General features: G+C 41.7%; 1 protein-coding gene across 5 annotated transcripts in view; it reads right to left on the reverse strand.

The window, feature by feature from the left end:
- The window catches only part of LOC124069380 (SPRY domain-containing SOCS box protein 4-like), a 68,705-nt gene that overhangs the window by 22,826 nt on the left and 30,594 nt on the right, over positions 1-15,285 (reverse strand). For 3 of the 5 annotated variants that reach the window (XM_046408521.1, XM_046408525.1, XM_046408524.1), the window contains one exon: positions 9,464-10,432. In XM_046408521.1, the coding sequence (XP_046264477.1) occupies positions 9,464-10,196 (733 nt within the window). In that variant the 5' untranslated portion in view covers positions 10,197-10,432. Of the gene's footprint in view, positions 1-9,463; positions 10,433-11,358; positions 11,455-15,285 lie in introns of all 5 variants that reach the window. The other 2 variants (XM_046408522.1, XM_046408523.1) reach the window with 1 other exon arrangement.

Consider the following 15,285-nt stretch of genomic DNA (forward strand, 5'->3'; position numbering starts at 1 on the left):
TCATTACAGAGACAAAGAGTGATTGGTTCACCTCAATAAAAACAATGGACCTGTGTGTGTGTGTGTGTGTGTTGGTGGCAGAAATGAATGCACTGATGTTCTGAATCAATGGTCATCAGACTCCTTGGCATTAAAAACCTTTTCACTTGCCACCATGTTTTCTTCAGTGCATGTCAGACAGGTAAGAGGTAGTAGTGTTTCCCTCTTCTGTCTTTTTATATATATATATATATATAAAACCCTCATCCAAAGAAGGCACTCATGTCTGGGAAAAGCGTGGCTCACAATCATAGTCTAGTCTGTGGCAGCGTTAAACATGGGATTTACGGGTATATAAAAAGCGACTGCTGAGCTTTCAAAACTCTCGGCTTTCCTTGCTCGCATAAATTTCTTTGACTCTCTGGTGGCTGGTGTTGCAGTGCATAACTGACTGCAAAGCAAAACTGAAGGATAAAAAGGATTTGCTGCTGTTTAGGTATTTATTTTTGTATTTCTGGAAAGTTAATTGCATTCAAATAAGTTTCCCACAGACTGACCTGCTTCTTAAAACAGTCCAAATACAGTAAATACAATGTCTTTCCACTAATATGTCTGGATAGATCCTCTCTCTGTACGACACACACACACACACACACACACACACACACACACACACACACACACTGGGAGGAACAGACAAGGGAAAATGGATCTATCCTGACGGAGAACGGGGATAAATGTGAAGATAATCGGGTGTGAAATCACTCTGGTGTTTTTCTGCAGTAATTCGGTCGCTCTCTCGCCTTTTCTGTGTCTTTCAACGCACAGCGCAATTTCTGCTTTACACCAAACTAATGGCACGAATCTCAGGGCTTTTAAAACACATACTGGAGGTACAGTAGGGAAATGTTAACAATTGAGCTCCCTCGGGTGTGCGACTACCCTCAGGGAAGCTCCAGCATTCAGGATTTCATGCTTTTTCTCTGCCTTCTTTCCACACAGTAGTCCATTTTCACACCTTCATCCTACCCCCCTGAGCTTCGTACTATTCCCTCCTCTTGTTGATCAATCACTGCCTTTCCGTCCTTCTGTCCACGTCTATCACAGCCCTCCTTTTCAGGCTCTGTGGCTTTATGTTACCTGAATTTTAATGTGTTAAGATAAAGAGGCTGAATGGAAATTATGCAACAGTCAGTGATATCAAGCAAAAATGATGCAATGTAGGAATACTCCACTGCGGGTGTGTTTCTGAAGTTTTTCTTTTCTATTCAACCATCCAAAATTTGGGGTAAAAATATGCACTTGACAGTTGGTAAGTAAGCCAGGACGCCTGCCACTATCTGGTTGTTAGCTGGCAGCAGACTGTCAGAAAGCAAACAGTAGATCTGGTGTTGCACATGGACTCCTTGGAGATTTGTAGTGGGTTTGCATGGAGAAACAAACACACAAGCTACTCACACAAAAACACACACCTAATGAGCTCTGCTGCTGCAAAGGAATATATTAACGTTGCGTATATTTAACTGGATCACCTGTATGCAAAAGACAAATACACTAAAGCTAAAATGTTTCATAACACTAAAGAGGGGGAACTAGAAAAGCAAATTACGAAACCAAAACCTCCAGCATCCAGGTTTTTTTTAATAAGTGCAAAGCACTCGGGTGAATGTGTTCGCAGTCAGCTAAGCTGTAGAGACAGTTTTATCTGTGAATGACCGTCACAACAATTATTTCCTGTTCATGATGCAAATTAAACCAAGAATTAATCCGGAATAATTCATCCCAGTTTTAAAGGTGGCTTTTTGAGACAGTTTTTCCAAATGTCATCCATTACCACAAGATTAATGTCAAGCACCTGTGTTAGCGCTCATTAGTGAGGGCAGGTGCACATGACTCTGGCCTCAAGGTGCTCGTACAAGTAGGAATGGATCAATAAAAGTTCATTGTTGTGTTGGAATCAATGAATTGAAACAGATAAGACATAGGAGCAGAAAAACTGAAGAAAACAAAAAAACCAATAGTGTCTCATTATTGGGGATAAACAGCAGATTTTCTCTTCAGGGAACCATTTAAGTTAATGCAAGACTGAATCAAGGATTATCAGAAAAAAACAATTTGAATTGATTTGAGTTTACAAGTATACAAGTAGTTTGTGCTGCAGCTGATCTGGTTTAAAAGTCCCATGTGGTATGGGAATAAGGTTCAGGAAGAATAAAGTTTTAAAGTTCGGAAGCTAAATCGGGTCAGCTGTGGTGCTTCTCCTACTGACCATGGGCTTTAGAAAGTCAATGGAAAACACAACTGAAAGTAACAAAGACAAAAGTCCAGTTTTTTTCGTGTCATGCTATTGAATGCAACAGCAACAAAATAGTCCTGCAGTTTCTACTGTTAGATGATAGTTTGCTGCATTTGAAGCCATGTTAGCAGCGCACATACTGATACAGACTTTGACAGACAGAATGTAGTAAACTTTGTCTGCTTACGATGACTTCATAACGCCTGACGGTTTTACTCGGAGCCCCGCTGCGGTCCTTCATTAGCACCAGGTTGCTGACCGGCCTGCCTCCCCCCCTGAGCAGCCTTTCATTCCTTATTCACCAATCAGTTCATGTGATCTCCAGAACTCCAGTTGCTTGACATGACTTTCAATTTGCCCCTCGTTCACTCTTCACACCTCTCGTCTTCTTCATCTCTAATGCCTCTCCGTTCTCTTGTCATCTTTTATCATGCCGTCTCTGTCACTCTTCATTCTGGCTGCCACCCTTTGATCTGTGATCATTCACACATCTCACAGCTGCCTTCATCTCATTGTCTGTATAATTTGGTTTATTTTGTCTGTTTATTTGGCCTCTTCTTCTTTTCACTTATAGTCTTGTTCCTGTACTCATACCCTTATTTTGTCAGAAGGCATCTCCTATGAAAGCTTTGACACTAGACAGCATATAAAAATCACCATCTTCACTTTTTAGGATTTCTGTTTTATACATGTTTCTCTATTTGTCGTTTTTCCCTCACAAGCCACCAGTTTCCCAACTCCTATTCTTTTCTTTCTCTGTCTTGTTGTATTTTTTATGGGGGTTTTTTTCTTTGCCTCTTTTTTCCTTCTCCCTTATTCATCTCTGCTGCTAAATATTTGATTATGAGTGCACTGACATGACACCACTGTTCCCTGCTGCAGCCGAGGGTGCTCAGATCTCACAGCTGAGGATGAAAAAGGAAACATGCAACACTTTCAAATGTACATCCGAGCCCTTTCTGTCACATAATCGTGTAATGCAGTTTCAGAACAGCCAATCATAGGCATTTGTGTTAGATTATGTTGAGGGGAACGAGGCCACAGAACACAGTTGCAAAGACAGAAGCATTCATCCAACAAGGACATTACACATGAGGAGAACAACAGTTGATGTAGCTTCAACTCCAGTGTTTAGCAGAAACTATTAAGTAACTGCAAAGGCAGTTTAACTTAGTCAGTATAAAATTAGCACAATTAGCATCTGTAATGTGTTGTGTGTAGTTTATGGTGCAGATGGAAACAAAAATTGCCCTTTTAGTTTTATAAAGCCAGAATTTAGCTGCATTACAACTGTGTTGAAGGCCACCACACACAGAGTTGGGTAGGACAAACAGAAAGATACAGCATATACTTTGTTAGTGTGTCTGTACAATAAGTGGGCTCTAGTGAGAAGCCACTGATGGCATTTCTAAATGTTTCCCCTGAGGAAAAACAAACAGAGAGATACATACATACATATATATATATAATCTTAAAGAAAAGGCAGCCAAGGAGAGACAAGCACGCACATGTGACAGTAAAAAAACAGACGGCGACAAATCAGGGAAGCAGAAAAAGCAGAGTGTGAGCCATTACAGCTGCTGCTAGCAGCTAAGTTAGGCTAAGGCTGTAACCCACTGACCCACATACCACACAGGCGGCAGTTTGTGTGAAACTTGGAGGGCTAGTTTGCTAACCACTGGGCTGCCACTAGAAAGAGTCACAGTGTCCAGCAGGAAGATTTATAATTCACACCACTGATAAACATACCTGTAATGGAACAGAGTGAGACCTAAGTACACTGACCCGAGCAGAGGTGAGGTAAACCTAACCCTCAGAAAATAGACTGGTATTAAAGGATCAGTCCAGCCAAATCAAAAACATTTTCATACTTACAGTAAGTGACGTCTAAACATTTAGATTTTTGCTGCAGTGTGGATACAGTGAGGGTGACTGGAATTTCACAAAATTACCACAGCAAAGTGTTTTTCCAGAACAACTTCCCCGCAGTTGCACGAACCTCACTGTGGACAGTTTTTTTTAAGAATTATTTCTTCAGAAGAAATTAGTGAGAGTTGTTTCTGGAAGGACACGTTGCGAGTTTCCTGATGTCATTTTTCAGCACTTTGAGCAGCATAAATGAGCATTTTTCATCTCCTTTGTATCACAATGGCAGCAGAAGTCTGAGAGATGAAAGTCTAAAAACCTCAGGAGACAAAATCAAAACTATTTGCATGACTCTAATATCACATTCACATATTCCTCTCTAGAACACAAGCTATGTGTCGCTGCTAAGTGACTGAAATGAAAAATACTGGGAAGCTGATATTTTTCCAAATGGCAAGAAAACCCAAAAGTGATTAAAATGAGATTATTTCATTTCAGATAACTTTTCATTTTTACTTTTACAACAATGAAGACATCAAATAATCCAAGCTTTTATACTGACAAGTCTTACTAAGGCAGGGGAAATAACATCTGTAACAACTGTCAAATCAAATGGTCAAATGGACAATTAATCCATGCATCTTTTGACTGCCTGACACCTTAGTCAAAAAAACAGTCAAAAATGGCGCTAACCCTCCTTACTGAATGTCACCAATGGGTCACTTCATGTTGACAGATCTGCCTGAATAAAGCAGAGAACATCATTTTAACTGTGAAGTATGAATCAACCCCCCCAGTGTTAGTATTCGTGTTTGCCTGTTGCTGCAAAGGAAAATTTGGAAGTCCAGTGGCTTCAAGTGTGTTTGTCATTTCTCACTCAGTGCAGTTAAAACAGACAAAGCGTTGGTGCAGAGATGTGGGTGTGTTGCAATGCAGTTTTGAAACTTTTTTTTGGTAAACATGTCAGTTTTCCATCTTAAGTCAGCGCAGGGAACTGATCAGCTGAGTGTCAGTGTCACGCTGCCTCATTCACATCATCCCACACAACTGCACGTCATCGCCAGCTCTCCGCTTTCTGGCTTAATTGTTCACACCTCCCTCTCACTGCCTTTGTACTCTCCATCTTTCTCCTGATAAAACTTCAGTGTGGACCTAGCTACTATTAAATCTGTTTTTTCTTACATCTCACTGATGTAACTCTCTGTTCTCCTTCTTTAATGCCACAGTCGAACTCATTTTTACTTGCCTTTCCTTCTTTTAAAACAAATTTCCCTGTGCCAAACTGTTCTCTCCTCTGTTTGCTTCCCTCCCAGCCTATGAAACAATAATGACTGGCCTAGTCATCCTGTCAGCTAAACTGACTGGTATGTGCTGGTGAATCATATCACAGCTGATGCATAAAGTGAGACTCTAAGAGACGCACTCTTTCTACTAATTTCAAGGGGAATTCCAGTATTTTTAAACCTGGTCCCTATTGTTTACATATTTCGCGGGGCAAATAACAAACAGTCAGGAAAATTTGGGGAATTGGTCCAGTAGATTGCCTCAGCCAGTATCATGGATCTTTCTGTTAAAAAGTAGTTTTCATGCACAACAATATATGTTAAAAAAAATTGTGCTCAGTTTTAAAAATATCAGAGTTAAATGAGGTTTTCACATGATAAAAATCACATGTTCCCAACAGTGGCCTCAAATGACTCAGAAAAGGTCTGAAATTACAGTCTGGGTGGTTTGTATATTATGTGATATGGTGACATTAAGATGGTCGCTTTTGCAGTGGAGTTTGGTGCGATATGTACTTGAGTACGTAGATCAGAGAGGAAGAAAAAGGGAAAGAGAGGAAGTGGAACACATCAGGGCTGTAGCTAAGACAGCTCCCATTGTAGCGAATCAAAGCACCACTAATTGGTACAATTATATAGACAGGACGCAAGAGAATACAGAGCTGTGTGAGAAAGAGACACATGCACACACACATTAGACAGAGGCAGATGAGAGTGTGCTTCAAGTTAGCAAAATAAATTAGTTAAATGTTTATGTGATGTAGTGACAATTTAGTGAAATGTCTGGGAAAGGGGGATCCGCTCACTTCTCGATGGAAGAGGAGAAATTCTTTGAAGCTGGAGCGCTGGAAGGAAGAATAATTTACATCACATTTACAGGATAATGCAGCTTGAAGCTTGTTCAACATTTCTTTGCATTAGTGCCTATTACACGATTATCTGACCCTGATTGCTTTGCGTAATCTCTCAAAACTACCACGAGCCCGGAGAGCTGTTGGTTAGATGTCTCGCCACTTATGTGCCGTGTTACTGCAGGAGCGGGAGCAATGATGTGAAGGTGGAGCAAAGCGATGATCAAATGCTTGTGGTGCAGTGGGGCCTGAGCCAGAGTGATGAGAAAAACAAACAGTTTGTGGCGAGGAAACGTGGCGTCTATAAATCTCTTTTTAATACCCTGCAGTCATGTTGTTTCACCTCACAACAATAATTCACAAAACAATCCAATAGTCACTTCTCACGGGAAGGCCTGTTACCAAACTACCAAGAGGATTTTTCATGAGCAGACACACAGTCATAAATATACAGAATAGATTTAGACATTACGTTTATTGAGATTTAAACTCACACACACACACACAAAAGATACAAGAGTAAATTACCAGAAAGCAGCAAAAGACAGCTATGTAATGTACCGTCTGTTGACTAACTGACCGCATACTGCTGCTTTGCCATTCAAACACACTCCCACACTCAAAAGCAGACAGCAATTATGACTTCATTCACACTATCCGAGTCATCCGCGGGGCAGTCTAGCCAATTCAATTCGAAACTCATATTAAATGAAGCCACTATGCAGACTGTAATCACACCTTGTTCGCCCCCTCGGCAACAAAGAAAGCACTTCGAGGCTGTTTACTTCACCTCTGAATGAAATCTTGAGATATTACTTTCATCACAGTCTTTGTTTCAGATTCAGAGCAATGACTGGAACACTAATAACCCCAAAAGACCTCTCAGCCATAAATGTGGTTATTTGCCAATGGAATAAGAAACCAAAAGCATCATTTCAGATTTGGTGGTCCAAGCAGATTTCCCCTACCTGAGGCCCGTCTCTGTCTTTGTCTTGTCGGACTACACACACACACACATCTGATTTCATTTATTTTGTTTATGAGTTTTGGAAGACAGTATAATTCAGTATCTTTTTAGACTGAACAGGCCAGGTCACACCAGAGTTCCAACTAGCTAAATACTGGATTTGCTCATAAGGGCTGAGTAAACTCATACAAAAGTTTCTCATTTGGTGAACTTGTCAGATTATAAATTGCCCCCCAAAACAAGAACGGGTTGTTGACAATTGTGAGACAGGAGGCACAGGAGTACAATTGCATCTTTCAAATAAAATGAAGCGTTGACCTGTTAGCAACCAAGCTAACAATAGCTCAGAGAGCATTCAATCCCTCTTCAATATGCTTCAGTACTACTGACTGAAATGACTGCAGGGAGAGTTAGTGATCAGGTACAGAGAAAACAGGAGAAAACTCTAGGAGCTACTGCAGCTGTCCAGCACTAGTTTGTTAGCTTGCTAACATGCGAGCAGTTAGCTTGCCAACAACAACAGTTCACCTAGTCTCATTAGTAGTCACCAACCTACGAGAAACAAATATTCTGTTAAAACACACCGATGAGTTTCGCTGCGCCTTTTCCCAGTATGACCAAACCTTGTCTCTTTTTTGTTATTTTATACTCTGATAAGAAAATTTAAAAATTTCTGGCTGTCACTGTATCAGCCTCTCATTTCTGCTACTTGGCTCCTTTTCTGCTCCCTATTTTACTGTTATTGAAGACACACCTATCAGGATGAGCCTTTCAGCCTTCACTCTCCTCCCTGCATTAAGCTGTGCACATTTTGAACAGTCAAACCTCATTTCACAGCATGAAGTCTACACGCTTGTAGAAGTGAGGGCTTTGAACAGACTCAATATTCTCCATATTTTTCAAGGTGGCCCATCACACAGACTTGCTGTGAAATCCAGCAGATGGCTCCATAAATGGAAAATGGCGCGAGTTGAGGTGCATTCAGAAGCAGCCGAAGTATATGCTTTGAACTAAGCCTGAGTGTAGGAGACATCACGCAAACATCACACAAAGTGTCAGGCAGGACGTAAACCAGAAGTTAAGAAAGTCAAGCCTGAAGATTGAGCCAAGAGTGGAGTGTTTCACTCTGATTCACATTCTAGCTGGGCAGCTGCAGTTTTACAAAGCATCTTTTTAAGAGCAGAAAACAGGCTCTTGATGTCGTGGAGACCCTTGAGACAGGAGAACTTCTAAGAAGAATTTGAGGAATCTGAGGTGATCAGGCAAAGAAAAATCAGACGTAACAAACTACAGAGAGACAGATGAGTTTGCTTTCAGCTTTCTGACTGACAAAAAAAATGACCCTGTTGTGTTATCAAATAAGACCCATGGGGTTCTGCAAACACCTGGGGGAGGGCCAGAGTCAGATCACAAACATGTTTTCATAACACTCTTTCCCGTCCTGAAAGGTGTGTGTCTGTGTGTGTATGGGTCCATGATGTGTGTATAAGAGTTCTTCTAACAAGCTGTCCAAAGAGTCACTCTGTTTAGACTGCTATGGGAGGAAAAGCCTGTCTCTTCTCCCCTCACACACACATGTGGACAGACAATGGGAGTCGAACAGAATGCAGTGTCTCCTGAGAGAAAAACATACCCTATTTGAATACCTAAACCCAAAGCAGACAGAATAACACTGAAGCTGCTCTCTCTGAGCTCATCTCCCTCTTATACCACTGAAACACACACAGACAGTACTATTTCTATTTTCTATTTAATTTCTGTTGAGAACTAACCAGATAAGATGATACCACATGATAAGTTAAACTACGGCCTGAGCTTCTCTTCTAGAGAAACGGGTGATGCCCCTGAATATTGCAGAACATGTGGATTTTCCGTCTTGCTGCTGGTGCCAAACTAACTTTCACCGTATTTTCAGCCTGTATAATCTCTGAGTTCACAGAGTTACAAAACAAACTGTCTTACAGCCGCAGCCTCAGACAAACGGTGACATGTCACAATTAGACGGAGCTACGGCCGTTGGTTTCCTATTCTTGCATTAACAGGAACCTAACCATGGCTTGAACTTGTTAGGACATGGTTCAGGGGAATTTAAGAAAATAGCTTTTTCCTCACCATGAATTTAAAGACTTTTGTGCACAAAAATATAATGAAATATCAGCTTTGAGTACACTTCATACTCAACCATTCATACTGTGTCATTAGTGCAGTAAGTGAAACTTACGATCCAAGCCGTTGATGTACTTCATGGATATCTCACAATGTCCCCACACGGCACTGACAATGGGATACAGCTTCTTGCCTTTCAGTCCTCTAAATGCGACTCCTAGATACTGCCCATCCACCATGAAGCTCAGCGTCCCTTCGTCCATGTCCAGTATCACTAGCAGAGAGTCCGGCAGGGTGAAAGACTCCTCAGGCTCCAGGAATGAAGGATAAGAGGGCAGCGAGCTGTGGGCCCTGTTTTTACTATCGTGGTAGAGCCTGTTGCGTCCTAGATCCCAGCCCCAGGATTCACAGTCCGACCCAACCAGTGCAGTGTACCCAACAGAATGTAAAGGAGCTTCTGTGGTCGCTACCCCAACCACGGCATGGGTGCCACGCTGCCGGGCAGGCCAGTGGATCTTCCACACATGGAGACCCCGTGTGTATCCGACCCGCCCCCGGATGCAGTCCGTGCTCTGAGCGACTGGGTGGCGGTGAAACGTCAGTTTATCCTCTTCTTTGATGAAGATGTTGAGTGAGCGGTCATCAGGGTTCCACGCATGACGTAGCTGGGTCTCCATTCCAGCACATGGCATGTCCAGCAGGAGATCCAGCCTGGGAGGTTTGGAGAAATCTGGGTCCCTCAGTTCTGGGTGCTGTCGGCGATGAGCCAGAGGTCGGTAGGATGGGGAGCCAACGCTTTCCCCGCGACCATCGACCGATTTAATGCCGCTGGAGATCTTCTGCCCCATGGCCGCAATGGAAGGGTTGACAGAAGGAGGGGGAAAGAAGGGGGCAGGGTGGTGTTTGTGCAGGTGGGTGCTGCGCTGCGTAGAGCGTGACGTTACCTCATCAATGCGGTGGAGCTGTGGTGAGAGTTCCTGATGGAAGACTGGTGGTGGGAGATGAGGGAGGTGATAAATGAAAGATGTATGCGATCTGGTTTCATGCCACAAACATATTCAGGAAGACAGCTCTTCTACCACTCCTGTTGAGAGAAGGACAAGAGAAAAAAAAGATTCAAAAATTAGTTATTAACACCTAATAGATTTTTAGCACACTACAACCTAAGGAATGAGGTAGAAAGAAAGAGATGCAAAGAAAGACAATGACTGAAAGAGAAAAAAGAATAACTGGAAGAGAAAGAGAATTATGCTGATGAGAAGTGCTGGCAAAACCTCGTTTCACAGATTTTGTGTGGCTTCGTGTCGATAGGAATAAACAATGAACTGGTTTAGCAAATATATATATATACTAGCACAAACACACACGCACAGACTCACACTTCCTCTGACTCATCCTGAATTCTTCCAACAAAGTCACACGCCAATACATATGTGCAACCTTGCAAACATTCCCCAGTTGTGCAACAATGCCCAGATCTGAAGCTGCCATGCTCTCATTTCCGTAATGTAATTTTAATGAGCATTGCCTGAGTCTGCAAAACTATCAGCACAGCAGAAGGAACAACAAAACAGCAGGTAATAATTTACCTCCAGTCCTCAGTGAAACAAAGTTGAAAAAGTCAGCTTGACTTACGGTTACCCTCACACGTCATAGATCACCCAATATGTGATTCACATGGTAATATGACACAGGAAGAGGAGGAGGTTTGAGTTCTGTCATCTAAATGATAATTCAAAATCCTGGTAAGCAATAACCACAGTTGATATTGTAGTTTCATTTTTAGATTGCAATTTGCATTTTATGCCACCTTCAGTGTAGTGTCTTAGTTTCCACTGTGGGAGGGACAGTTTTAGCACAGTTCTGGTTTACTTGGGGTACAGGTGGCACCGCCAAAAAAAACACAACAGATCATAAACCATTCAAAAAAGATTATACATACATTAAAAATATACAAGTAGACAAACTGATTGTCTTTGATTAGTGTGGCATACTTTAAGGCCTACTTACATTCATAAAGCCTACAAAAGTGATCTCATGCGTGCACAGACAGTATGCGGTGCAGCTGACGTAGTGAACTCTTCCAGGAACAGCAGCTGGTGCTTCCTGTTCACAGGAAAAGAGTCAGTCAGACCTCAGGCAGACAAGGAAGTGGATGACACAACTCTTTATCTGTCTCATCTCTCTGCTGCCTGTATTTACTGCACCCACAACAAGCCTCCTCAAAACGCCCATTTATGTGTACGCTGAACTGGCACTTCTGGTATAAGTGTGTCACACTCATTTTATACGTCAACATTACAAGAACAAATTTTAGCTACAGAGGGTTAAACCTAGTTCTGCTGCTGACTATATTAAGTGAGTTATATCATGAGTTTAGTGCTTTAATCTGTACAAGAACCAATATGAACTGTAAAGTCAACAATAATGTCATGGAAATACACTTACAAAAAGTTCACAATAGCTACTTTTGTTATTGTCTATTTCTTTAAAAAATGTAAAGGGCAATAATGTTATTATAAAAATTCATGCAATGTGTTTACTTTTAACCACAGAATGATGACAGAGACATAAATATTTTCATCAAACCAGTGAGCAACCACACCACAGTGTGAGCTCATGGTGTAATTCTGAGTGAATTGCATGCACACACACACACATGCACACACACACACACTGTCATGTTTCCATCACATTTAGGGACATTACATTAACTTACATTCATTTCCTGGAGGCTTAACCACCACCTAACCTTAACAATACACATTACTTGCCTAATCCTAACCCTAACCTCAACCTCACCTTGAAGTAAGTCTTCACCCTAATAACTAATGATTTATGGTATGGGGACTTGCATTTTGTCCCCATAAGTAAGGCAGGTCCTCAAAATGTGAGATTTCTGTCCCCACAACTACAGGAATGCATGTCCACACACACATACCTCTGCCTCATTTTGGCCACTTGCATTTCCCATTCAGTGTCACTCTCTTTCTGTCTCTCTCACTGTGAATGAGGTCATGGCAGCTGGCAGCGATGTGTGCCACCACTCAGTTCACTCCTCAGCATGAGAAGGTTCAGTGGTCGGGCACACACACGCACACACTCACACAGACAGCTGCCTCAGTGTGTGTCATCACGCCTGGCAGGTGGGTTCAGGGTGGACACTGCATGGAAGATTCCAGAGTCACTGCTGCCATACTTCAGCCAAAGAAAACACTATTTAACACTGTACCGACCCTCAGTGCGTGTATGTGTGTGTTTGTGGATATCTTTCAGCTGGCCTAGTATGGCACAGCATGTGGATGACAATCTGGCATTATGGGCTGTCATCAAGGAGGCACTTGATCTCTGACCTCGTGTCGTCACGGTCGCCGTAGGGTAGTAACCTCTCAAGAGGCTGGCGGTGGGCTGGCGCAGTGTCTGCTGCTGCGAAAAGCGGCAACATGTTTCAGCCATCTGTTGTTTACTTTTCCCTCCATCTCTCTCTTCTTCTGCAGCCTACTCATTTAGGAGGGACCACGCTTGTTCCCCCTCACTTCATCTGTACTTTCAGCTGGGTCAGACAGGTATGGAGGGGACAGAGGTCTCATGCTGACACACAGGTCATGTTATGATTTAGGTCTGCAGCTAAGTGTTATTATCATTATCTATAAATACACTGATTATTATATTTTGAATAACAGATTAATCATTTAGACTAAATCTCTTCATTTGCCCAACTAACAGTCTAAAACAAATAATTAATAAAAATCTAATTTACTGCCCACAAGACGAAAACAAACAATAACTAGTTTTACTGACTAATATTCGGCATTTGCGCTTTAAAAATGACTTGAAGAATGATTAGATTATCAAAATGGTCAGTTGGTTACCTACAAGCCCAAATTAGGCGTCCTTTTCTTCCTAAAATGACCTGCAGTCCTTCTTAACACCTACTGTAGTTACTACTGTTTAGTCATAATTTATTTTAATTCTCTTACTACTCTGTACAACTACTACCAATATTATTGTTACTACTATTGTTATCATAATCAACATAGTACCTGTATATTTCATCATTATCATTACCTACAGTTCCAATATTTATGATTACAGTATTATTGTTGTCTCTCTGTTTGTGTGCTCCTTCTCTCAACCCGCAGCCCATCCCCCTCTCCCTCTCGCTCACGCTCTCATTTGTGGTGTAAAAGTAATCCTGAGCCCATGTGGTTATATTGTTTATAGATGAATGACAGTTCTTGCTGCAGTGCGGTCTGATTGGAGATGACGATGATTCACCTTAGACTTACATCCTTGCCCTTTACACATTGAGAGTATTCCAGATTCCCTAAATCTTTTAATTTAGTCCCAAGTCCCCAGTTTTTCTGGAATGTGTTGCAGGCCTGAATGGCAGAATGGACGTATATTTACAAGTGAAATTGAATTTGAATAGAAATAGAATTTGAATCATCTATATAATATAGATATACAGTATATATATATGTATGAAAAGTAATTATTTGGATTGAGAGAAGTGCATCAATAAGAAAAAAGAGCCAAAAAGTTACATTAAAATAGAAAGTATTCTAAAAGCCTTGTCAAAAAAGTGGAAAAGGATGAGATAAGATGGGAGAGGACATACAGGCAGACAGCAACGTGCACCTGATGTGTGCTTCATCTGACTTTTCCTGCCGCACTGCCAACAGCCTGCACTCACTCACTGCTGCACTCTCCAAAAGGTATGTGAAGGCCCTGCGTATGTGTGTGTGTGTGTGCGTGAGCAACACTGTATGAGAGGAGGACAGCGTGTGCATGTGAGGATCTGAGCTCACTTTATTGTTTAAATAGGAAGTTATGACTGACAGAAACCAAGTTTTCAAAGTAAAGCTGATGACAGTTGTATTGATTTAGATTGTTTTTTCTCCATTTTTTGCTTTTATTAGACAGTAAGGGAAAACAAAATGGGGAGGGAGAAGGTGAGAGAGAGAGAGAGAGAGAGAGCGAGAGAGAGAGAGAGAGAGAGAGAGAGAGAGAGAGAGAGGTATGACATAAGGGTTGTCAGCTGGAATCGATATAGCGACCATAGCCCCACAACTATGTGGCATGGGCGGTAATCACTTGATTAACAAGGCATTACAAATGCAGTGGAATTTGCTGTACATGTGTGATTGCTCATTTGTGTCTGAGAGGGTGAAACAAGGACAATCGGTGGCCCACAAGGCCACACACGATCGAGATTAATGGTTAGACACTCATTCAGCCTCAGTCCACAAGTTATTATCCCAGGCACCTGCAGACAGTGACACAGACAGAAACAGCTGCTGTCTTGCACCAATAGTACCGTGCATGGAGACAATGGGCTTTGCTTAGCAAGTCACACGCAGTCGAGTCTAAATGAATATTTTAAAGATATCTTAAGGAAATAGTTTGACATTTGGGAAAATTCGCTGATTCTGAGAGTTAGAGGAGCACATCGACATCCCTCTCCTAGCGTAGTATAGAGACTGGTAACAGGGGGAACAGCTCGTCTGTCTGAACATTGTATTGATCTTTTCATCTGACTCTTGGCAAGAACAGAAAAAATAAGCATGCATCCAAAAATGTCAAACCGTTCCATTAAGAAGTCTTCACTTTCTTTAGAGCAACAAAGCTGCATTTGAAAGTTAATACACACGACACATATTGAGGTCTTGTCTTTCTTTTTCTGAAGGAGCGCCTGCATCAGCATTAAAATATGTCAGCAGTGTGCACAATGTACTTTGTGACTTGTCTTTCAGGGGTCGGTGAACTGGAATTATTCGAGTCATGAATTCTGATTTAAGCACACAATTAGGGAGTGGGTTAATTTAAAAACTGCTCACTCACTGACACGTTGGTCAAGTTTCTAATTCATCATGGAGAGCTGCAGAGCTCTAACAAAGAAACAGGTTTGAAGTTTGAGAAATGGCAAAGGCCAAA

The sequence above is a fragment of the Scatophagus argus genome, chromosome 13 (genome assembly GCF_020382885.2).
Source record: "Scatophagus argus isolate fScaArg1 chromosome 13, fScaArg1.pri, whole genome shotgun sequence".
NCBI lineage: Eukaryota > Metazoa > Chordata > Actinopteri > Scatophagidae > Scatophagus > Scatophagus argus.